Source organism: Chelonia mydas, chromosome 16 (assembly GCF_015237465.2).
Source record: "Chelonia mydas isolate rCheMyd1 chromosome 16, rCheMyd1.pri.v2, whole genome shotgun sequence".
In the NCBI taxonomy this organism is placed as follows: domain Eukaryota; kingdom Metazoa; phylum Chordata; order Testudines; family Cheloniidae; genus Chelonia; species Chelonia mydas.
The window spans coordinates 5670401-5695769 of record NC_057857.1 but is presented as its reverse complement, the minus strand read 5'-3'; the positions used below and the strand labels follow the sequence as shown (position 1 = coordinate 5695769).

Sequence of the window (25369 nt, the reverse complement as noted above, 5' to 3'; positions counted from 1 at the left end):
AAGCCCCTGACAAAAGGCCATATGGATTGCACCTCCTGATCACCGCTGGGGGAATTAATTTCTGCCCATATCCTACATTTCCTGTGAGTTCAAATCAAAATGTGGATGTTGCTTTAACATCTCTTCTATGTAGCATCAGGTTTCAAGATTTAATAAAATAAGTATAAATAAATGAATAAATAAAAAGAATTATAAGCTCCATGCTGCTTTGATGGCAAAAGCTAGAAAACTAAAGGGAAAAAATGGTGCACCAGTTCACACGCATGCATACTACATCAAGCATTCTCTATCAAGCATTCTTACAACTACAATACTCACCTGCTGAAGTGGAGAAACAGATTGACAGAGCCAGAAGAGTTCCCAGAAGTCACCTACTACAGGACAGGCCCAACAAAGATAATAACAGAACGCCACTAGCCATCACCTTCAGCCCCCAACTAAAACCTCTCCAACGCATCATCAAGGATCTACAACCTATCCTGAGGGATGACTCATCACTCTCACAAATCTTGGGAGACAGGCCAGTCCTTGCCTACAGACAGCCCCCCAACCTGAAGCAAATACTCACCAGCAACCACACACCACACAACAGAACCACTAACCCAGGAACCTATCCTTGCAACAAAGCCCGTTGCCAACTGTGCCCACATATCTATTCAGGGGACACCATCGTAGGACCTAATCACATCAGCCACACTATCAGAGGCTCGTTCACCTGCACATCCACCAATGTGATATATGCCATCATGTGCCAGCAATGCCCCTCTGCCATGTACATTGGTCAAACTGGACAGTCTCTACGTAAAAGAATAAATGGACACAAATCAGACGTCAAGAATTATAACATTCATAAACCAGTCGGAGAACACTTCAATCTCTCTGGTCACGCGATTACAGACATGAAAGTTGCGATATTACAACAAAAAAACTTCAAATCCAGACTCTAGAGAGACTGTTGAATTGGAATTCATTTGCAAATTGGATACAATTAACTTAGGCTTGAATAGAGACTGGGAGTGGCTAAGTCATTATGCAAGGTAACCTATTTCCCCTTGTTTTTTCCCTCCCCCCCCCGACGTTCTTGTTAAACCCTGGATTTGCGCTGGAAATGGCCCACCTTGATTATCATACACATTGTAAGGAGAGTGGTCACTTTAGATAAGCTATTACCAGCAGGAGAGTGGGGTGGGGGGAGGTATTTTTTCATGCTTTGTGTGTATAAAAAGATCTTCTACACTTTCCACAGTATGCATCCGAAGAAGTGAGCTGTAGCTGACGAAAGCTTATGCTCAAATAAATTGGTTAGTCTCTAAGGTGCCACAAGTCCTCCTGTTCTTTATGCATACTACACAAATCTTACAGTCCGTCACTGAGAATAGACACTAATCATGTAGAAGCTGTGGAAACATACATGTGCATTCCCTGTTCAGTGATGGCAGCAGCAGTGAATTAACTACATTTCCCCCAAAACTCAGCCAACATCCATTATTATACTGTTGCACAAAGATATCTGGGGCCATTAAGACTTTGTGAAAGTTAAAGGAAAACGAGCATGTTCATTTCAGCATCCCATTCAAAATGCGGGGAAGACTGGTATCCAATACATGAAAAAGGAAAAAGGGGGTAGATAAGTTATGGTTCTCTCAAGTCTCCACAAAGGTGAAACTAAAACATAACAAATGACTGGACAGTTGCTGGGAGAAGCTCCAGTCTGGTCCGCCTAAAATAAGACCTACCTGCTTTGTTAAGAACTGGGGACATATGAGTGTATCCATTATGTATCTGCTGTTAGTACAGGTACTTCAGAGGAATAGATCCACACATAACTTTCCTTCTTGTTTATAAGGGCAGGGCACACAGGCTGAGCAAGGGCAAACATGGCATTTAGGCATGTAGCATCCTTTGCTAGGAGCAGAGATGTCAAACCGCCTGGCTTTTGTTTTGGTAGGGTTGCAGCAGAATTTTCTAGGCTGTTTTATCCCCAGATACAGGTGGCTGTCTCAAGGTCTGGGACAATCTGAGTGAGTTGATGTATTTAAAAAGAGGGGGGAAATGTGTAGGTGAGGTTTTAAATGGCTCACTGACACCCACAAACACAGCCCTTAATTGCAGGAGGAAGAGAAAGTTGCGGAACCTTGTCTCACCCTGGGGACAAGGCTTTTGCCCCTGGCTGGGGTAGGGGGGCCACACCCACCCAACCTCAGGGCATCCTTCCCAAATCTAGGACTCCCGGCGGTGGGTGAAGTTCAGCGATGGGTGCTGCGAGTGTCACAGCCATAGGTGTGTAAGTGGTGGTAGGGGACATAGGGGTCCAATCCGGACTGTTCACAAAGGCGGCCCCTGAGCTCCCTGCTGTCTGAACGCACTAAAAGTTGGGGATTTGAGTGCATTGATTAGGTAGAAAATATCCCCCTCCCCGGCCTTTCCCCCGTGGCGGAGAGAAACCCAACGTGAAGGGCGGGTGCAGAGGGCGGCTGGGGGGATCTCAGCGCCCCATTGTAGGGGGCTCGCTGGGTTGGGTTAGGTTTTAAATGACACCAAGCTGCAGGGCTGGCCCGCCGCGCTGGAAAAATCAAACCGGCCAGCTTCCTCCCCAGCCAATCAGCCTGCGGGGCTGCCCATCGCCAGCCAACGAGAAAGGAGAATGCTAACGAAGTGACGTCAACCGAGAGGGGTGCCCCCATTCAGAAAAAAAAAAAAAAAAATGAAAGAAACCCACGGAGCGGAGCCAGGCGGCGTTCCCCGCGGAACTGGGTGTAACCATCTCCAGCGCGCCGAGCCCGCGGCTGCCCCGGGGTCCGCGGCCCCGATGGCTCCGGAGCGCGGGGCTCGCTCGCTGCCCTGCGGCACTGAGGGGCTGCCCAGAGCCTTCCTGCAGAGCCTGCGGACCCTCTTCGACATCCTGGATGACCGGCGGCGGGGCTACGTGCACCTGCGGGAGATCGAGTCCCGCTGGCAGGGGGCCGAGGCCCGGGAGCTCCCCCCCGGCGTGCTGGAGGGGCTGCGGCAGGCGGCCCCGGCCAGCGGCTACCTCACCTTCGAGAGGTTCGTGCTGGGGCTGCGGGCCTCGCTGCTGAGCCCGGCGAACGGGGGTAAAGCGGCCCGGCCGGCCCCGGGCGGGTGCGACCCCCATGGCAAGGCGCGCCCCGCCGCCCCCAAGGGCGGGCCGGGCCGAGGGCAAGGGGAGCCCAGGCCGCTGGCCGAGAAGGGCAGGTACTCGAGCGGGCTCGCCGGCAGCTCGTCCCGGAGCATGGAGAAGATCCCCAGCCCGCCGGGAGTCCCCGCGCCCCGGGCCGAGGGGGACCGCGGGGGGCAGAGCCACGGCAGGCGCAGAGGTGAGTGCGGCAGGGTCGGGAGGGTGGCTGGAGATCCGCACCCCGGGGTGGGGGGTATCTGCGCCCCGCTGGGGCGCTGGTGCTGGCTGGATTGAGCCAGACCCGCTTTTCTCCTCCCACACGACCCCTCGGCAGCTTCTGCGCAGGCTGCCTGTCCCTCCCAGCCTCCGGCTCGCCTTTGGATTCGGCTTGGCTGCTCCGCCTGGACCCCCACCCCGTGCTCCCTCCACTTTTTCTCACCCAGGTGTGGAACGAATTTTATGTGCACCAATGCACATAACAAAATTCATGTGCTGGGGTTGGGGGCTCAGGGCTGGGGCAAAGGGTTGGGGTGCTGGGGGCTCTGGCTGGGGGTGCAGGCCCTGAGGTGGGAATGGGGGGCTCAGGGCTGGGGCAGAGGGTTGGGGTGCTGGGGGTGCAGGCCCTGAGGTGGGGATGAGGGGCTCAGGGCTGGGGCAGACGGTTGGGGTGCTGGGGGTGCAGGTCCTGAGGTGGGGATGAGGTGCTCAGGACTGGGGCAGAGGGTTGGGGAGCTGGGGTGTGAGGACTCTGGCTGGGGGTGCAGGCCCTGAGGTGGGGTTGGGGGCTCAGGGCTGGGGCAGAGGGTTGGGGTGCTGGGGGTGCAGGCCCTGAGGTGGAGATGGGGGGCTCAGGGCTGGGGCAGAGGGTTGGGGTGCTGGGGGTGCAGGCCCTGAGGTGGGGATGAGGGCTCAGGGCTGGGGCAGAGGGTTGGGGTGCAGGGGTGTGAGGGCTCTGGCTGGGGGTGCAGGTCGTGAGGTGGGGATGAGGGGCTCAGGGCTGGGGCAGATGGTTGGGGTGCTGGGGCTGCAGGTCGTGAGGTGGGGATGGGGGGCTCAGGGCTGGGGCAGAGGGTTGGGGTGCCGTGGGGGTGAGGACTCTGGCTGGGGGTGCGGGCACTGGGCTGGGGCTGAGAGGTTTGGGGTGCAGGAGGGTGTTCAGGGGCTATGACAGGGAGAAAGGGCTCCCCGCAGCAGCACCTGGGCTGTGGGGGGAGAGGTGCCTCTTCCCCGCCTCGGCAGCTCTGGGGGCTGGGGCTGCAAGACAGGCGCTTCTCCCCCAACCCTACCAGGTCTGGGCTGGGGAAGGGTCACCCCGGCCATGCTTGGGGCCGGCCACAGCAGAGTTGGGGTCGGGGGAGGGGTGCTCCGGCCGCCGCAGGTTGGGGGCTGGGTAGGTGGGGATGCGGGGGCGTCCCGGCCACAGCTGGTCCCTGGGCAGGTTCCTTGAGCACCTGCGCGGCGCTCAATAGGCTGCTGTGTGGCCGCGCAGCTCCAGGGAACGTCGCCACCACCTTGTCTCGATTAATGCCCTCGCATCACCCTGGCCTGAAACTCCCAGCCTGACTGGTCTCTCCTCCTCTGCCTGCACGGCTGTAGCTGAGAGCCGCTTTCGATTTAAAGGAGTAATTTGGGGATGGGGGTGTCTCTACACTGGCAACAAACAGAGAAGCAGGTGGCAGGATTTGGGGCTCTGCTCTCGGGCCATGCTCTGCCACCCATGCTCATGTGGAGTAGCATCCAGCTCCATTGACTTCATTGAGACGACCTGAAGAAGAGCTGTGTGTAAACTCTGAAGCGTGTATCTCTCGCCAACAGAAGTTGGTCCAAGTAAAGATATGACCTCTCCTGCCTTGTCTCGCTCAGATCCTGGGACCGACGTGGCTCCAACAACACGGCATGCAGAGTAAGGGCGGGTTTGTCGGCCTTTCAAAGGAGTCATTGAAAACTACTTGGCATCTTGAAAAATGGCTTACTCAAAATGTCCGTTACCTTTCCGTGTGAGCAAGAGTATCACCATCTGCCCAAAGATGCTACTCACTAGGAGTAAGGATGGTAGTGTGTGGCTGTGTGGATACCAATTGCCTGCATTGGTCTTGTGGAGTTGTATGATTTTTTTAAAATGATTATTATTTCTCCTTCCCTCCGCGCCCCCCCCCCCCCCCGCCTGCCAGGCTGACATCTGTCTCTCAGAACCTACATTCTGACAAAACCAAATTAAAATAAAAATGCACCAGATTTTATTGTGATTGAACGTTGTGGGTTTTAAAATCCACCACAGTCTTCAATATATAACTTCTTTTCCCTGCTTGAGGCTGTTCTGGTCCTTTGAGGGGCATGAATGAATCTGGGAACATTGGCTGGGGGAGCGGGTAAGGTGAGGTGCTGAGGGGGGACGATGGAATCTAGCCTGGCTCCCCAGAATCATGTGGAGGAGTAATTGCAATATTCACATGGAGCGCAGATTACTGGATAAGTGCCATCACGCTCTTACAGCCTCATCTGCTTTTCCTGAAGACTTTGGTGCAGGTTATTTTCTGCTGGGCTGTGATCTGGTCATTGGATCTGAAATATCTGACCCTTCGGATGGTTTTCACGTCAAGAAAACGCTTCCTCTGGGGTGGGGAAGTTTGCTGAATATCCGCAGGTGCCACAGCAGCGATTTCATAGTTTCAAATCATGAAAAGGCCACTGCTGCTGGATTGCTCCGGTAGAGAGGGCAGAAGGCCAGGGTGTGTCCAACACCTGCAGCTCTGGTTTCAAGCAGTGCAAACCTGTTTCTCCCTCTGATGTAAGACAACAGAAAATTCACTCCTTATGGGCCTGATGCAAGCCCATGAAGCCAGCGGAATTCTTTTTATGGACTTCAGATCAGGCTCTGTACAGCATATCTTACACAATATATCCTTGACTCCAGTTTCCAGCTCCCAATCCACCACTGTTGCCCCTTTAACTTGTATTCCTCATCATGTGGTGACTTGTCTGTTATAGTGATGAACAAGACCTATTAGGGGCTTAACATTAACATGCCCATAGTTGTCCTGTTGCCTAAAGTGATGTAGGTGACATCACGCGGGTGGCTAGAAATGCAGCCGTTCGGATGTTAGTTCAGGTTAACTGACTGGTCGCCATGTCTTGTGTGTCAGCGAAAGGGCCCCTGCTAGCTGAGCAAATGTGACCGAACGAACGGCAGAGTTAAGTTGGATAACCAACGGGGTGGTAACACAGACTCTCAACCGTTTTTTAATTTAGTGGGAACCTCATCTCAACGGAATGATTGGTCTTGTGGATCAAGCCCCATTCGCGACTGCTGAGGCCACCTGCCCTTTTGTTTGTGACCACATGGCATCCCTGTGGATATTACAGCGATTGCTTAAATGGCGAAGAACACGGGGAAAGCATGCCATGCGTACTTAGTTGTCTTTTAGTGCTGTTGAACTGCTGAACCAGCAAGTGCTCCGCATGCCTCCTGTAGTTCATGGATCACAGTTCAAGAAGTGCCCTGTTATAGCTTACAAGCCAATCATTTTTATTATACCTGGTTCGGGGACTGCAGAAATTGCTCTACTGGATCGGACCATCTAGCCCAGCATCCTGCTCCTATAGGGGCCAGCACCAGCTGCTTCAGGGGAAAGTATAAGAGATCCTGTTTGCTAGGCAGTTATGGGATGACTAACCAGAGGGAAAGTTTCTTGTATCATAAAAAAGAGGAAACTGAGGCTCAAATAAATCCAACAATTCATTAGAGAGGGATCAAAACAGATTGAGAGCTTAAGATGAGAATGTTCGTCTGAGTGCAACTTAGTTCTGCTCTGAATTCCAGTAAGCTGCGGAAAAGGTGAGACTCAGAACTTGCTGCAGAGATGAAATGTGGCAAGAGGATTGATCTTCAATTTATTGGCCTTTCGAGCCGGTGAACATAAGAACTTGTGCTGACAGTCACTGAACAGGATATCTGTGCCTCAGTTTCCCCATCCGTAAAATTGAGATAATGGTACTTAAAGTGCTTGGCAAAAGAGGTGAGATCTACTAATGAAAAAATGTACATAAGAAAGGGATAGATAAGACAGAAAATATCGTATTGCCTCTATATAAATCCATGGTACGCCCACATCTTGAATACTGCGTGCAGATGTGGTCACCCCATCTCAAAAAAGATATACTGGAATTGGAAAAGGTTCAGGAAAGGGAAACAAAAATGAGGGGTACGGAACAGCTTCCATATGAGGAGAGATTAAGAAGACTGGGACTTTTCAGCTTGGAAAAGAGACGACTAAGGGGGGATATGATAGAGGTCTATAAAATCATGACTGGTGCGGAGAAAGTAAATAAGGAAGTGTTATTTACTCCTTCCCACAACACAAGAACTAGGGGTCACCAAATGAAATGAATAGGCAGCAGGTTTGAAACGAACAAAAGGAAGTGTTTTTTCACACAATGCACAGTCAATCTGTGGAACTCTTTGCCAGGGGATGTTGTGAAGGTCAAGACTATAACAGGGTTCAAAAAAGAACTAGACAAGTTCATGGAGGATAGGTCCATCAGTGGCTATTATCCAGGATGGGCAGGGATAATGTCCCTAGCCTCCATTTGCCAGAAGCTGGCAATGGGCGACAGATCACTTAACGGTTACCTGTTCTGTTCATTCCCTCTGGGGCACCTGGCTTTGGCCGCTGTCTGAAGACCAGATACTGGGCTAGATGGAGCATTGGTCTGGCCCAGTCTGGCCATTCTTATGTTATGTTCTTAGGCGTTTGTGGCAGGGCAGGGGATTGAACCCAGAGCTGCTGCTGAATTTCAGGCTAGTGCCTGAACTACTGGCCCATCCTTCATCCCTCCCCAGCTCCTGACTCACCTGGGATTTGCCCTTGCCATGCTGAAGCTCCTGTCAGTTGTAGTGGCCCCTCTTTGAGTGCCAAGGAGGGGAAAGGGGAGCACAGGCAGGAAAATGGAAACAGGGCAGTTATATGGGTGGGTGTCTTGTTATAACTTCTATTGCACAAGCCAAACACTAACCATCGGAGGGTAAAGAAGAAACTTCCCCCTTGGGCAGTTTATGGCATAATTGCCTGGTGGGGAAAGTGTAAAACTGCCACGAGGCATCTGGCGACAAGGTACTGCTGGAGACAAGACACTGGGCTGCTGTTCTCACGTTCCTGTTTGAACTTAGACTGGACAAGGCAGCTGTACATGCTCTGCAGAGAGCAATGCTGCCCTGGCAGAGCAGGGGCCTGGATGGCCTAATAGGTCCCTTCCATCTGCAACTGCTGACGAGTTGATTCCTCTCCCCCAGGGAACGCTGGCTCACATGCAGCATCTGGTCATTAGCATGATTCTTGCTTTATCTTCTGTCTTTCATCTGGCCTAGCTCAGGTGCACAGAGGTCAGTCGACTTGCCTACGGCTACCCACTGAGTTAGAGGGTCGGATGGGATTAAAATCCAGAGTCTTCGCTCTCAGCAGTGTCCAAATCTGCAGTAGACACAAGCCTGTAAAAGCAGCATAAGCCTCTGTGGTTGGTCATTACCTCTGTGATGCTCTTCATCCAAGTGGGCTCCCATATATGCTTTGGGGGTTAGTTTAATGAAGAAAACCAGGATTGCCTTCAGGAAAGAGATCTGTGTGCCAAGAGGCAGGGCAAGCTGCAGAGATGAAGTGGGCGGTGCGAGGGTCTGCTGCGGGTAGCAGGGGAAATTGGGGTGCTGGAGAAAGGGGAGGCAGCAGGAGTGAGGAAGCAGGCGGGCAGCTCTTGCCCTGGAAAGATGGGTACTAGCTTCAGCACCTGGCTGCAGGACACTGGGCACAAGCAAACTCCTTTGTGCTCTCAGGGCTAATCTCGCTCCTTTGGCACTGATCACACCTGGGGGTGGGGGGGTGGGGGGGTGTTTGCTATAAAATCATATGGATGAACTTTCCAGCTGACTCCAGTGCTGTGCAAAGTGGCTCCACCGAGAAGGAAACCCACTGAAAGCTCTGTCTCCATACATTCAGGAACTGGTCTCTGTGCTGACCCAGTGGCAGATCGGCTGCTGCTGATCTGGAAAATCATGTGAGAGCTTGGGGGTGGCCTGGCGTGCTCCCTGGGCTGGCGGGGGAGGGGATCATAGACCGCAGGAGCCAGGGCAGGGAAGAGGCAAACGTCTGGTGTTGAACAATGTAGAACAGCCCCGAGCACGGCAGCTTGTGCTGGAGCCAGTGACTTTGCATGGAGATTAGAAGGGTTGGCAGCACAAGCCTGGAGAGAACTAGGCAGCGGGAGTCATTAAGGGTCTAATTGGCCAGGTGGTGACTAATGCAGTGTTTGGCTGGAAGCAGCCTGCCCTTTACAGGAGACAAGCGCCAAAGTCGGTCATGGCCCTCGTGAAATCAAATGGGGGCCTGCTTTATAAGCCCCTTGAATCCCATGTGTACAGCTGACCCACACACCCCTGGACTGACCCACCTCTCTGATCAGGTGGAGACAGTGGCATGTCCTCGCTCTAATCTACCCTACACAACTTTTTCTGAAGGCCCCGCTCTGCCCGCTCTCCCTAGCGTGTGCTGGTGGATTGGTTGTTTCCAGCCATTGGGGCCGGTGGGCAAGGCAGCCCAGGTCATGGGATCGCCTTGGCCCTGGTGACTGACCGAGAGGGTTTGCAGGAGGTAAACGTAGCTTTTCGTACTGAATGCACCTGACCTGTGTTGACCAGGAAGAAACTGAACCCTCCTGTCTCCCTGTGCCCGGCGTGGCTCCACCAAAGGACAGTCTCAAGCTCTGATCCAGTGTGCCCAGCAGGTCGCTTGTGGAACCCAGAGTGGATTCCCCTGCTCCCTATGCCCCCAAGCAGCACCTTTGCGTATCAAACCATGGGCACCCTTCACCAAAGGCGCCAGTATAATTTAATGGGGTGGCTCTTGGCTGTCCGGTACTCTCTATGAGCGCAGGAGGCCATGTGGCAAAATGGAGAAGGATCAATCTGCTTCAGAGTCACTGGCAGACTAAATGTGGCAAGGCCCCTAAGCAGGCCAGGGGGTCTATGGATAGTATCTCAGTTAGCTGCCAAGCTCTGCTCCTTAACGGAATCTTCCAGGAGAACCTTGGTGGGTCTCGTTTGCCCATCCAACTGGCAGCATTGGCTGCCCACTCTGCTGATGCGACAAGGATCGTCCTTTGACCTGTGGGTAGCTGAGTGTTTGGGTTCTGGGAGGAGGTGGTGTCTGGCATCTGATCTCCCCTGGTTCCGTATCAGGGTCAAATATGTTTGTTCTTGGCCCCTGGAAGGGTTCGAGGTTGGATTTGCATGAGTGCTGGGTACAGATGGTGAGGTGAGGGCTCCTTTCCCCTGCAGTGAGCTGGAAGATGTACTCTTCCTTCGTTCCCCACCAGGGTGACCAGATAGCAAGTGTGGAAGATCGGGACAGGGGAAGGGGGGGTAAATAGGCGCTTTTAAAAGACAAAGTCCCAAATATTGGGACTGTTTGTATAAAATCGGGACATCCGGTCACCCTATTCCCCACCCTCTGTAACGTGGGGCTGACTTCTTAAGTTGCTAAACCTGTTGCTGCTGCTGCTGCTAATGGGAGCTGTGATTAATTCTCCACTCACCCCCGCCACCCCTGGTTAGAGAAAGTAGAGGTGAGAGTGTTACGTTCTCCTCCAGCACTGGCTCTTAGTACAAATGTGAGCATTGGCCGCTCGCTGGTGGGCCCGGCCCTCCGCTTTCCCTGACTTGAACCCGTGAGATCCTGCCCCGTGGGAGTAACTGGGATGTAAGATGTGCACTGCGCTGCAGCACACGCGGGGCAGAAGATCATGCGCTCATCTGAGACCCCTGCAATACCCAGACGTGGCCAGGTGAGTGGCTGCCGGAGCAAGGCTGAAACCCCAACCTGCAGACTCCTCTTTGGTGCTCAGCCAGGACTTTAATGGGTTAAACGGTCTTTTTAAATTGTATTATTTATTTTTGTAAAGGGTCTAGAATATATGGAGAAATCCTCTGATCCTCTCGTGTTGGGTGTATGTCCCTGCATGGGGCCCTCTTCAAAACGTGCGTGTCCTTCCTCCATTGCAGGTGCCGATGGGAAGCCCACAGGACAGTCCCATGGCGAGGGCAACGGCACGGGGGTGGCGGACGCTCGGCGGCATGAGAGAGGTCGCGGTGAGCACCGGAGACACACCATCACCAACGGGGTGGACTATGGCATGGTAGGGGAGCAGTTCTGGCCTGGTTACCCAGCCACTGTCACTCCTGCCAGGAGTAGGTGCAACCACTAGGAGCTCTGCTGTCCCACCTGCTGTTTGCTACTTGGTGGATGTACTGGAAGGAGAGCTGTCCAGTCTCGCTCTTGGTCCACCCTGGGTGTTTTGGGGTTACACTTGTCCTACGGGGCAGCATGACCTTGGGGTTTGTGGGGCATTAGTGAGAGAGTCCGATATTTCTTTTAACATGTATTGATTGCATCACTGCGCAGTCTCTTACACGTCACCCTCTGTCCTGCAACATACGCAAAAGGCACGGTCAAGGATGCTAGGTAGCCTGTAAACGCCTAACGCTGTAGTGTGATAATCAAACGGATGGGTTTGTACTGCTGCGTCTCTGCAGAGTTAAATGCTCCTTTGACTTCGAAATGCTGAGGCAGAGCATGGGGGCTTCAGAGCAGAGATTCATGTTTTAGTCTTTGCAAACATACCAGAGAAATTAAATGCCAAGACATATGTTGCCTAGTACAGGCTCAGTTGTACTCTGTGCTGGTGCAGGGATCTGTCTGGGCCCATGTCACTTGAGGATCAGGGCCTTAAACTCCTGGGGCTGGATCATGTAATCTGTTAAGTCTCCTTTGCACTAAAACTGCTGTAGATGGCAGGTGGAGAATTTCTCTCTACCTTCTCCTGTCCCAGCCACCACTGGCATGGTGGGGAAGGGTTGGAGCACAGTGGAGCAGAGGTCCATTATGCCTGATCCTCAGTTGGCATAATCCCCCCCCCCGCGCCCCGCAAGAGACCTTTTGTCAGTGGTAAGTTGGAGTTGCACCAAGGCCAGGGAGCCTGTTCCCTCTCTATGGCCCCAGAGCAGGGTGGAGACTCGGCCCCTGGAGAGCCATGGTGTGCAATAAAGTACCTTGCGTAGATAGAGAGCAAAGTACTCATGATATTATCAGCTCACCCACGCTGCTCATGATCCCAAATCCTGCCTATGGGCAGTTTGAATTAGTAACGTTAATGGAAGCTCCTGCCTTTTCTGTACCTTGCGTGCAATGTAATTTACATTATTTTATGCTAAGAGTGCCGCCCTGCTGCATTGGTTCTTTCCCTTCTCAAATGTCAGTATCTATTTCCCCCCGCACCCCGATTTGAACGGAGCTGACGGGGCATGTGGGCTGCCTTTGTGCAGAATTGATTATGTCGGCACAGCGGCTGTCGGCCACATAACACGCTCTGATTCCTGGCCTGGCCCGCCCCAGGGGTTAGTGGGGGCTTTGCACACACGAATTAGGAGCTCATTTGCTAAAGCAAGCTGCAGCAGTGCTGAGAATTAATCCCCTTTGCTCACTGTGGGAGCTGGAGCAGGGCGTGGGCTGTGAAGCGCTTGCAGGGGAATGATAGGAGCCTGAGGAAAGCTATGCTTTCTCCCTCCTTTCAGCCAGACTGGACACTCTGGGTTGCTGTTTCTGGGATGGAGAGGGGCCCTTACTTGGATAGGAGTCGGCTAAGGGGAACTCCCGTACCCTCAGCTCTCTGATGCAGCGTTCAGCAGTGTGGATTGCGATCACTGACTTCAATGCTCCATGTTAACATTTGCTAATAGGCGCAGCTGGAGAAGCGAGGTACGCTGGCCTTGCGGCCTGGGACTCAGCAGATCAGGGTCGATTCCCATCTGTCGGGTCGTGGGCGAGTCCCTTCCCCGGTCTGGGCCTCGCTTTCCCCAGCTGGAGCATGGTGGTAATGGCACTGACTGACCACTGGGGTGTTCTGTCTGTCTGGGGTACTTCTCTGGCCGCCAGCGCCATAAAGTCTGAGCTCCTCACAGGCTTTACTCTCTCGATCCTGGGAGGCAGGGCAGGGCTATTATGCTCATTTGACAGGTGGGGAACTGAGCCAGACAAACTAAGTGGCTTACCCAGCGTCACGCAGCATGCTTGTGGTAGAGCAGAAATTGAATGCCGATCTCCCATGGACCAGACAAGTGCTCTAACCACTGGACAAGCCTTCCTCTCCTCTCTCTCGAGGCTGTAAAGTGCTTTGGGAGCCTTGGGCAGAGGGTGGTTATTCCTGATCAGCCTAAAAACAAATCCGTCCCTTCCTGGAATACAGATTCGTTGGGTAAAAGGTGCTGGACACCAGAGCCCTCTCTGAATCCCTAGCACCTTGCTACAGCCCTCTTGTGCCCCAGCAGTGGGAGTGGAGCGTGGGGCTGACCCCTCTCGCCCGTGTGCGCTGGGAGTGGCTGTGCACTGGCCCCAGGACAGTGTGTATCCGGCTGGCTTGTCTTTCACTGAGTCCATCGATCGGCCTATTCCCCGGTGGCTTCTCTGCAGCTTGGGCGAGGCTTTTTACGAGAGGTTAAGCTCGTTCATCCATGAGCATCCGGGGCTGACGTGCCCCCCCGTGCAGGCCATCCCCACTCGAGTGGAAGGAACCCCTCCTTCTTCCTCCCATCCTGGAAGCTGCCTCCGCCAGCGTCCGTAACCCACCCGCCTCCCTTGCCAGCTGACTAGATGCCTTCCATCCGCTCGCCGAGCAGAGATGCCATTGTCCCACCGGCGAGTGGGATGTTGTCCTTTCCTCCGGTCACCGCGGTAACTGGCCTGGCCAGGCCCAGGGCAGAGCGTTTGGCGCCAGGCTGCGGACACAGCTGGATGGGCGTCCTCGCGACGTACAGCACCCTCTTCGTTCCTCTGAGCAGCAGCCTGTGCAGCTCCAAGGCTTTGCAGTTCTTCCTCTGGGTATGTCCCGGGCAGTCCGCTGGCCTGTCTGCTCAGGTTGTGACTAGCATGGATAGCAAGGGATTGCTGTGGCTGCGGGCGCCTGGCAGGCTGCATGAAGCATTGGGAAGGCTGATAAACCTCCAGTCTGTCCCTCTTTTAAAGAAGTGAAGTGCATGCGAATGGCCTCTGGGATTATGAGCTGAGTCCCTCTTATGTGAGCCCGCTATATACCCAGAGTATGAGACGCGTGAGCAGCACTCAAGTGGTGTCTAAACTTGACTTCTCCCCTTAGTAATATTGAAATACCCTGGATGCTCGCAGTCACCTCCTGCTCTGCTGTGCTCAGTTCACAGGCCTGGCGGGTCAACGTTTGAATTGCAACCACATCTTGTGTTTGAAAAAGCGAAGCCCGGAAGAATGTGGGCTCTGGGCTGTGTCTGCGGGTGGGATGCAGCCTGGAGGGGCAGGGATTTTGGGTGTTTAGCTTCATCACGATGTGGCCGTTTGAAAAGGATTTTTCTGTAATGGCTTTTTAATAGTTCTTGCTGTTGCTGCGTAGGTGTGCACTCAATCACTTCCTGCGATGGTTTTAAACATGCAGTTGCTTGTGTCCCTTGTTTGTACTATGGCTGCTATATACAGCTATAGAAGCTTTCTTCCAAGCATCTCAAAGTGCTTTTTACTTATTTGTGTTAGGAGAGCGCTTATAGGCCCCTGCTTGGCTCAGGACCCCACTGTGTTAGGTGCTGTACAAATGTATAGTAAGAGACAGTCATTTTCCCAAAGACCTTACCGTCTAAATAGGTGATAATAACAGTAGTACTTTTCATCAGTGAATCTCAAAGCTCTTTAGACAGGGAGATAAGTATCATTATCCCCATTTTACAGGTGGGGAAGCAGGCACAGAGAGGTGAAGTGTTTTCCAGGGTCACAAATCAGGTCCCAGGTTAGCACCTAGGTCTCTAGCCCACACTGCTGAAGCTTTGCATTGTCTCCAGTTGGTAGGTGCTCCAGAAATGAAAGCGCCAAAACTTGATTTGACAGGGAGATGCATAGCTCTGAGCTTTATTCCTAGAATCCTAGAAGATATGGGTTGGAAGAGACCTCAGGAGGTCATCTAGTCCCACCCCCTGCTCAAAGCAGGACCAAAACCAACTAAATCATCCCAGCCAGGGCTTTGTCAAGCCAGGCCTTAAAAACCTCAAAGGAAGGAGATTCCATCACCTCCCTAGGTATCCCATTCCAGTGCTTCACCACCCTCGTAGTGAAATAGTGTTTCTAATATCCAACCTAGACCTCCCCCACTGCAACTTGAGACCACTGCTCCTTGTTCTGTCATCTGCCACCATCCGCTTCATCCCCTTTGGAACCCCCCTTCAGGTAGTTGAAGGCTGCTATCAAATCCCCCCTCACTCTTCTGCAGTCTAAATAAGCCCTGTTTCCTCAGCCTCTCCTCGTAAGTCATGTGCCCCAGCCCCCTAATCATTTTGGTTGCCCTCCGCTGGACTCTCTCCAATTTGTCCACATTTGTTCTGTAGTGGGGGGGCCAAAACTGGATGCAATACTCCAGATGTGGCCTCACCAGTGCTGAATAGACGGGAATAATCACATCCCTCGATCTGCTGGCAATGCTCTTACTAATGCAGCCCAATATGCCGTTAGCATATTGTTGATAACATCTACTGGTGTCCTGAGGTCATAGTTTGACTTCTGTATGTGGTGGGGCAGCTCTAGCCAGGCCAATGGGACTGCATATTTGGGTGGGTGGGTGGGTGGGGGGGAATTCCACGCCTACCTGAGGCTTGCAGTTTGGGGGGCAGTTGCCTCTCCTGCCCACTCCCCCCCGCCCCAACTAAGCCCATTCCTGAGTGGGCAGGCTTTGTATCCACACCCCTTTCTCTGGGTTCGGGGAGCATCCATCTCTTCCAGATGTTGGGAAACAAATACCCCATACACAGCTTGTGTCCGTGAGGCTAATCCACGAGGCTGGTGCCACGTCTGTTCTGAAATCTGAGACCCCACAGCAGGGTCTCTGCAATGCTGCCTGCAAAATGGGAGCTTGGGCTCTCCGAGGGTGACCAGCTGGCTGAGAACTCCCTGTGGGGACCTGCTCATAGTGGGAGTTCGTTGCTTGGTCGCTTGTTGCATTGCTACCATGACGAGTGGGTTCCAGAGCAGCCTTTGTGCTGGGGCTCCTCCAGCGGGCAGTGGTGACTCGGGTCAGAGTGGGGTGTTCTCGCTCTTGTCCCCACAGCTGGCTGGCTGCCTCTGGGTTGGGTTGCAGCCCCTCTGGAGTGTAGCACTGGGGTGGCTGAAAACCTTCCAGTCTGTCCCTCTTTTAAAGAAGGGGTAAAATTAATGTGAGTCACCTCTAGGATTATGCTGGGGGGGGGTTCCCCTCCTAATCATAGTGCAGCAGCCTTGGGGGAGGAGGGGGAAATACCCCAACTTTGTCTGGAGAGCCATCTTCTCTACCTGGTGGCAGCTACAGCCTTGCTGGCATCTGTGCTGGCTGGAGAGAGAGAGGAACCACACCCCCATGATGTCATGTGTCTGCCATGCAAACAAATGTGGGGGCAGAGATGGCTACACCTTCTCGCTTGCTGTCCATGGGAACTGCGCCCACTTGGTTTCTGGGCCATTGACTCTCGCTGGGTCCCTGATTCTTTCTCACATGAAAAATGTTCCACACAGTGTGAGTTCGCAGCCTTAAACTTCTGTAAGGTGGCTGCTTTAGGTACCAAAGCTAGAAGACGTTGGCTTAAATGACCAGGGATTTTCAAAGGAGCCTGTGGAATCTGGCACCTAACTCCCTTAAATATCTCTGAACACTGCCGTGTAGAGCACCGGAGTATCTGAGATCCAGCATCATGCACTGGAGACTAAACTTCAGGTTCCTGTAGAGTGATAAGGGAAATGCTTAATTGCAGCTCAGAGGAGGAAATATCCTGCCATGGATGCATGGGCTATTGAGGTGAGATCTCCATGCAAAGGTTTCCTATTGACCCAGACACTATTAAGCCACTATTTCTAATTGAGCAACAGGACTGATCTAATGTGGGGCAGGGTGGGCGCTACAGCCTGGGGGAAGAAGGAAGGAAGGGCGTTCAGAGGGGAGACTCTCCCATGACCTGCATTTGGTTCAACCTAGCCGAGAAACCCGCTTCCCATGGAGCAAGAACCTTCTGAGTAGTAGTGATCTGGGGATGAATCTGCTCTCTGCTTGTCGGTCTTCCTCTCGATTTGCAGCAGCTGCATGAGGGATCAGACTGGTGTGTCATGGTCCCCACCTCCCGTTAGGCCAAACTCAAAGGACATTGAAACATAATACTGAAAGATATTACGTGGAAGATAATACTTAGTTCTGCCATGAGTGCAGGGGTCTGGACGCGATGACCTCTCGAGGTCCCTCCCGTCCTACAATTCTGTAAGCTGGGTAAAGGGGCTTTTTGTGGATCTGACCAGACAAACATGTCCATGTAACTCTGATCTAGTTAGTCTCTTGGATGCAAGTATCGTGCAGCGGCAAAGGGACACCTAGACTTGCTGAGAAAGGAGGCTCCCATGAGTGATCCCCACCCCAGAGCTTCCGACTGTAGCCAGGCTTCATATTCCAGTGTAAAGAAGCCCCATGCTACAGTTCTCCATGTCTGTTCTAGGTCCACATCCTCTTGAAGGCTGGTTATAGCTGAATGTGCAGGCTGACGGGATGCCAGGGTCCATGAGAAGGGGGGAGGGGGCAGAGACAAGCTTTCCATCCCTTCGCTTATCAGCTGATGTCAGGATGCCCAAATCTGGCAGCTCTTTCCCTAAAGGAAACCGAACTCTTTGCTCCTGCTTCTCTGAAGCTGCCACCGGGGAAAGGGGATGAGCCACCTTTCACCTGTCTTGTCCTTGCAGGGGTCTGCAGCTGGTAACTGAATTCCTGCATGTGCCATGGCTAGAGGCAGAGCTTCTCCTCTGTGCTTGATGTGATCATGAACTGGACCCAAATAGTGTAGTTGGACCAATTGGTGGAGCCATGTGATGCTCCAGTCAGAGCTCCCGTAGGTGGTGCCCTGGCTGGGGCTATCGCCCTAGTAGCTTCTCAGTCCATGTGGTTTCAGTAGCCATTGGGCAGAGGCTGTCTGGGGACCCCCAGCCCTGGGTTCAGGACCCATTCCCAGGATGGCAGGAGGTGTGATTAACGTCCCCTAGGTTTGGATGGAGGGGATATTAAAGTACCTGGGTTTTGTGTCTTGCAGCTGAAGCAAATGAAGGAGCTGGAGCAGGAGAAGGACTTCTTGCTCCAGGGGCTGGAGATGGTGGAGCGGGCCTGGGAATGGTACCACCAGCAGATCCAGACAGTGCAGGAGCGCCAGAAACACCTGGGGAAAAACAAAACCACAAATGTGAGTGTGGGGTTCGCTCCAGGGACCGTCTCACCTTCGAGTGCTCTGCCTGGGGGGCGCTGGCTAAAGGACCGGTTAAATCCGGAGATTGGAAAGACCCCAAGTTCTAATATCACTTCCCCTTAACGATCTAACGGAGACATGGGGTGAGATCTGCCGAAGCACTTGGCACGGACACTCTGCTCCCACTGAAGTCAGTGGAGAGTGGGTGCATGTGGGAATTGCACATTTGGAGGGGTCAGGGCAGCTGGGATCACTTAGCCTGCGAAGGGGAAGAGACATATGACAGGTCACTTCTCTTCCTCCTCCTCTTTCTCACCTTGTCCCACAAATGAGCCAAGAAGCTGCCCGGCCTGTTACAGGGAACCCTGCTTTGCCCAGCATGGAGCTAACCTGTGGGACTTAATCGCAAGCTCCACTCAGCTCTTGTGCCAGCAGGAGTCACTCCTCTGGCCTCAGTGGCATCACTCCTGCTTCCACCCAGGCAAAACTGTACCCAAAAAGGCAGTCGAATGCTCAGTGGATTGTTTTCTTTTTGGAGAAGGGTCCAAAGCTCTTAGGCCCAGATCTGCAAAGGGATTTAGGTGCCTAACTTTATTCATTTCAGTGGGAGTTAGGAGCCTAAATACCTCTGAGGATCTGGGCCTTAATGATCATTAATCACCCCGATAGCTTTGCAGATGGGGGATAATGAAGGGGATCAACTCTGTGGCATTCAGGAAGGATTCCTCATTCCCTGTGTGCACACACATACCTATGCCTCCTTGCCCAGCTGGCTAGGCCATGTGCTTATCCTGTCACCCTCCTCTGAGGCATGAGGCATTGGTCCTTGCCCGAGACAGCGTTCCAGAGCAGGAGCAGAGATGTGGCCGGGCCAGGATGGTTTTGTAAATAGAGATGAGAGCCCCAGCAGCCCCCTTGGCATGCACCCTCCTGGGCTATCTGGAGAAATGCACATCCCACCCCAGTCTAAAGTCAGCATTGGCTGGAATATTCCCTTCCACCCACCCAGTTTGCCAGCCAGGCTGGGTCCTGAAAGATGAGTCCTGTGCAGTTACGATGAAGGCCAGAGAGCTCTTGGGTCGTCTCTGCTTGCACATCACAGCAGCATGAAGTCCTGGAGAACTGGCTCCTCATTCCACCTTCCCACCCTTGCGTCTTCCAGGACTTCTTCTCAGAGGGGAACCAAAGCCACCTGGGTCACCTTCTACCCAAGCTTCAGGAAGTGAACCGCTGCCTCAGAGAGCTCCTGTCCGCCTCGGGGAAGGTGAGAGCGCTGTACTGGTAGCACCGGGGCTCCTACTCCCAGGGCTGGCCGTTTGTATCATTCTCCATTTGATCAATGGGAGCAGTGTATAAAGGGGGCCACCAGACCAGAAGCAGAATTAATATGGCCCTGTAGGGATGCCTGGTCCCTCAGCTGAGAGACCAGAGCAGGTGTCTGGAGACTCTTGGACCTAATCTAGCAAGGGTTTAGAGCCCACCTGGTCTATGGGACGCTTGTAGGTGGTCACAGGGGTGAAGCACTTCAGCAGGATTCAGAAAGGGGTTAGCTGGTACGTGGATAATTAGAACATCCAGAGCTATAACCCTGCCTCCTTCAGGGCTCCAGCCCCTTCCGCTGGGTCTGGCTGCTGTCGGAGAAAAGCCACTGGGCTAGATGGACCCCCCGCCTGATACAGTTGGGTAATTCCTCTGGTCCCAGGTAATGAGCAGTGACTCTCTGGCATGTTCTAGCCCATGGCAGGGCTCTAGAGCAGGGGAGGGCAAACTACGGCTTGCGGGCCAGATCCGGCCTGTCCGGGCTTTCAATCGGGCCCGCGGGATTGCCAGCCCCGTGGTGCAGTGGGGGCTAAGGCAGCTCCCTGCCTGCCCTGACCCTGCGCCACTCCTGCAAGCGGCTGGCACCACATCCCTGTGGCCCGGGGTGGGGAGGGTTCCGTGCGCCGCCCTCGCCTGCAGGCACCGCCCCCCGCAGCTCCCATTGGCTGGGAATGGGGAACCGCGGCCAATGGGAGCTTTGGAGGTGGTACCCGCAGGTGAGGGTCGTGCGCGGCGGAGCCGCCTGCCCCGCCCCACCTCCAGGAGCCACTGCCAGACATGCCGGCCACTTCCAGGAGCGGCATGGGGCCAGGGCAGGCAGGGAGCCTGCCTTAGCCCTGCTGTGCGGTGCTGCCACCCCGGTGCCGCTCGAGGTAAGCAGCGCTGGGGTGGAGCCCGCACCCCAAACCCCTCCTGCCCCCAACCCCCTGCCCTGAGCCCCTTCCTGCACTCCGCCCCCCCCCCTCCTGCACCAGCCCTCCGTTCATGGCCCTGCATACATTTTCCCCACCCAGATATAGCCCTCGGGCCACAAAGCTTGCCCAGCTCTGCTCTAGAGACTTTAAAACAAAGTCTCTATGCTGTGGGAGGACAGACCCAGATTGCAAAGGGACCCAACGAGATCATTACTGTGGGACGGGGCTGCAGACGCCTCGGGAATGGGAAGCCCTGCACCCCTGGGATGTAACCCAGCCGCTGCACCTGTCATGTCACGGCCAGTTTCTTTTCCTCTCTTCCCTCTTTGCTGCCAAATGTGGCTCTACACTGCTCTCAGGCGAGTAGCCCCCTGATTCTGGGGTGAGGGCGAGGACGTGGAGGTCTGCACAGCTCAGCGAAACCCTGGTGCAGAGGGTAGGTGCTGAGGGATGAGGTCCCTGGCTGCCCCGGCTGGAGAACTGAGTCCATTGGCACCATGCTCCCGCACCCCTGCCCCGTGCAGCTTGCTGTGGGTTAAGCAATGAGGTCGCAGTGCCCCCTGCAGGCTGAGCTGTGTATTGACACGCCAGGCCGACCTGCATCTAGTGGAGACGGGTCAGCGAGGCGTCAGCTGCCAGGAGGGCTGTGACGGGTGATCTGCATGGAGAGCCCAGCCCTGGCCCGACGGGGGGAAGCAGAAAGCTAGTGGGGACAGACTGCAGAAAGATTAACTCCCTCTCCTTCCCAGCCTCTGAACTCCTCCTCGTCGGCACTGACCAGGCAGGTCCCTGCTGCCCCCACGCCGCCTCCTGCCCTGGCAGGGCCCCAGCAAGCCATCAGTGTGCTGAAGGAACAAAACTGGCTTCTCACCAAGGTGAGGGGATGGGGGAGCTCCCCCCCACTGGGAGAGGGTCAGGAGCTTGGAAATGGGGCCAAAGGAAGGGCAGGGGAACCAGGAGCCAGCCCCTGTGTCAGGCTGGGAGCCAAAGGGACGGGCCCTTCAGGGAGGAGGTTAGCTGGGGGAGAGAGGAAGGCTGCGGGAGTGGGATCCAGGCCTAAGAGAAGGGCATAGATGAGAGGGGAACCCTGCACAGCAAAGATACTCAGAGCCCCCCAATTAAATGAGGCTGCTGAGTGGTGTCGTCTTCTGGTTCTGCCATCTCACCACAAGGCACAAGGGGCCTGGACAGCTCAGGGAACTGAGCACTTCAGCTGGAGGCCATCTCACTGAGGCTGGTGGTGGTGGAAACCTGGTGCCAGCTGACAGCTCTGGCCTCTGTGAAATGGGCCGGGAGGGTGGGGGCAGGTGTACCTGTCGCGTGACCTGCCTTGTAGACCGGCGAAGCGGGGACTGGTGACTAGGGACTGCAGTGAGAGCTTTGGGCCTGGTGCTCTAAACCGCCTGGGGTTTGCGCTGGTCAAATGAAACTACCTTGAGTTGAGGAGATCCAACTGGTCAGCCAGGGTGTCTGGGGAGGGGCAGGACCCTGGGAAGGGCTGGCTGCCCACGGGGAACGCTCCCCACTCTCACCAGGGCTCTGCCTCCTTCCTGTGCAGGAGGTGACTGAGAAAAGCGAGCGGATCACCCAGCTGGAGCAGGAGAAATCCGCCCTGATCAAGCAGCTGTTTGAGGCACGGGCCCGAAATAACCATGAAACAAGCCAGCTGGACTCCACCTTCATCTAGCCCCCCTGCTGATCTCCCACACCCCAGGCCAGGGCTCTGGGGAGGGGCTGGGCAGGGACACCGCTGCAAAAGCAGCCCCAGCCAGCCTACCTCAGTCGCCAGGTCTGAGCCTCCATGGGGCCTAGGCTTATTGTGGGTTTCTATGGGGCCGTGACTCCTGCCCAAGTCTCGTTGGTTCCCTTGCTCCTTGGTGATGCTGCGCCTTGTTTGTGGTAGGTCCGGAGATCTAGCAAAGCACCTGAACTGATCCCTGTCTGATACCAGAGCCTGTCCCAGGCCTCCCTTGCAGAGCTCTGGCACCTCCCCACATCTGTGCGCTGGGCTGTGACTGGATGGCATCTCCCACTCGGGTATGCTGTTGCCCTTCTGCCTTGGAAACTGAGCGGGGCACCATGCAAGTCTTCCTGATGCATTTCGCTTGTGGTGAGGGAAGCACCGTACTCCAAAGGTTTTCTCCTCCTTCCAGGTGCTGTCTCTGCAGCTGTACAGTACTCGGGAGGGCTGCTACGCCCTCAGCCCCTTGCGTGACGCGGCTGAATGCCGGCTGCTTTCCGAGGGGGACTGCGTATTGCTGCTTAACACTCCTGTTGGCATCTAAGGGGCACAGTGACCACTCAGAGGCTGGTTCCTCACGTGCCTAACCCCTCACTCCAGCACCGGGTAGCTTGAATGTCCATGGTAGTGTCCCAAGCTCCACCCACTCATGACACCAAGACCCTGTCTGCAGTAGCTGGTGCAGATCCTCATGGCATGATAGCCCCTCTCTCGTGTTTGGAGTAGCGATGAAATAGTCAATGTTTACACTTCAACTGACATAGTTAAGTTTTGGGGTTAACACCTCAGTGAGATGAATAGAGCAGTTCCCAGCTCTGAGCTACTGTTCCAGGCTGCCTGCAGACTCAGGCACACATCCCTGCATCAGTTACACTCAGTTAACATAGGAAAGATTTTCCTTGTGACCCACCAGGGGTAAAAACTTTTGATTGGTTGGTTTGTTTGAAATGCACAAGGGAGCAGCTAGCAGGCTCCTGGAGCCAGCCCACTCCATCCCCCTGAACCAGAGAGGTTTCGGGACTAAGATTCCCTACCGAACAAACACAGCCAGAGGGTAGGATGCAGATGGACTGTTCCCTTCCCTCCCCACTTCTGCCTGCCTTCTGAGGGGTGAAGAAATTGCTGCTTTGCTGGGCTGAATGCTGCAATCACCTTCCCAGGGCATGACCTGTTTACAGGGGTGGATGGGTTTTCTGGAAGCATGAGCCAGGAGGGGCCGGTGCTGCTCAGGGTATTTCCCCTCACGTTTCTCTTCACACTCATCAGCGCAGAACTGTCCAGGATGGTGCCTCAACCAGGCAGGGCCCTGGGATCATATTGCTCGAGCAGCATCTGTGACACTGAAGGACATCGCTGACCCCCATGAGTTTAGCTACTGTTTCCCTCTCCCCTTAATGCTGCCCCCTTTCCATTCTCCCGTCATTCATCCTCCACCCTGCCACCTTCAAATGGAGCAGAAAAGTGGCCTCAAGAAAAGCCTCTTGTAGCTGCCCCCTTTGTCTCCTGTGACTCCTCACCAGCCATAGGGCTGTGCCAGGACATGGTTCTCTCTGGCTCAGGCCTTAACGAAGCTGCCAGCCACCTGCTTCCTCCACCCACCCCAAATCTCAGCCTAGGTGCCTGTGCAAACTGGAATGGACCTTACTGTCCCCTCCCATCCCCCCCCCCCCCCCCAGCATTGCTCTGAGACAGCAGTTTGACAAACCTTCCTCTGATCTACCTGGCTGACTGAAGGCCATAAACCCAACTCCTAAATAGACTGTGAACAATGGTGGGAAAGGAGGTGACCTTCAGCCCAGAATTGTGTGCAGCACCTGGCGCAATGGGGCCCCAGTGCTGATTGGCGGGCAGGGTGTTGCTGTAATGATATCACCTGGCCTGCACGTATCAGAACAGGGGGTCTCTTGCCAGGCACCAAGAAAATTGCTCTGCCCCCTCTAGGGCAAGTCCCCCTTGGATTCTGGGGAGAGCTGCGCTGGCAGGAGGCCCAGCTGCTGAGAGTCAGGTCTGTTGATCTAGCAGGAGTGAGATCTCTGGGCCTGGTTTTGCTCTCCTGCCCGTTCTCTAGGCTTCACGCCCTCTGCTCTGCGGAGCCGAGCTGAACTCGCCATTCCTGGTCCTCTGGTTCCTGGAGCTGTCACAGGGCAAACTTGATAAAGCCAGGGGTTTCAGGCTATGAGATCACCTTCCAGTTCTGTGCTTAAGTGCATGGAGCCTGGCGTGTGTCTGTTCACACAACAGGTTACCCCTTGGACCTTTTGTTTGGGGCTGTTTCCCTCCATCCCCTCCCATGAGATGTGTGCTCCTGGCCCTGCTGCCTGGGGGTGCTTGTTTCTGTTCCTAGGAGGGGTTAAAGAGGGCTCCCCTGCTCCGGTCCCCTAGCCTGCCCTACCTCCCCCTGCTGCTATGGGCATTACGAAATCCCTCTTGTGAATGTTTACAGCTTGGCCTCTGTAGGCAGCTGCAGCCGTAGCTGAGCTCCTTGGTGAGTTTTTGTATTGTCTAACCACACTTGTGATAATCCACAGGCTTTTTTTCAAATAAAAAGCAAAAATAACACCGGGGGTCTGTGTTCTCCGCGATCGACCTGCGGTGACAGCTGTGGATGCAGGCCCCTTGGTGAGCTAGCCCCATCTAGCAGGTGCAGCTACTGCGTTGGGGGACAGCGACCCTTCCTGCAAACGCCCCCAGCTGTTGCCAGAAGAGGGAGCCCTGCACCAGGGAGCTAGTGCTGGATGCTAGGCAGGGTGGGGCTTTTGGCTGGGTTCACGTTCTGTACCGTCAAAGCTGCCTGACGCAGGCTGAGGTTGGCAATTGGACCTTTGTCGCTGCGGGGGGAAGGGAGGGGAGCCGGTGGAACCAGGACTGGTAATAGGCTTTCTTGTCTCTAGTGCTGCAGGAACTAAGGGGTGTAGGGGTTGGCCTGGGGCTGCTGAGGTGCAGCCAGGGGCGCAGGGGTTGCA

General features: G+C 54.6%; 1 protein-coding gene across 2 annotated transcripts; it reads left to right on the top strand.

Moving 5' to 3' along the window:
• Positions 1-2558: 2558 nt before the first annotated feature.
• On the top strand, positions 2559-25093 carry SAPCD2 (suppressor APC domain containing 2). Of its 2 annotated transcripts, XM_037880031.2 has the most exons (6): positions 2579-3335; positions 11184-11317; positions 18282-18428; positions 19594-19695; positions 21415-21540; positions 22224-25093. In XM_037880031.2, the coding sequence occupies exons 1-6, from the start codon at positions 2705-2707 to the stop codon at positions 22350-22352; spliced, it is 1269 nt and encodes a 422-aa protein (XP_037735959.1). In that variant the 5' UTR covers positions 2579-2704; the 3' UTR covers positions 22353-25093. The 2 variants fall into 2 exon arrangements, with proteins under 2 accessions (XP_043386292.1, XP_037735959.1); XM_043530357.1 differs by lacking the exon at positions 22224-25093 and having other exon boundaries at positions 2559-3335; positions 21389-21498.
• Positions 25094-25369: the final 276 nt, after the last annotated feature.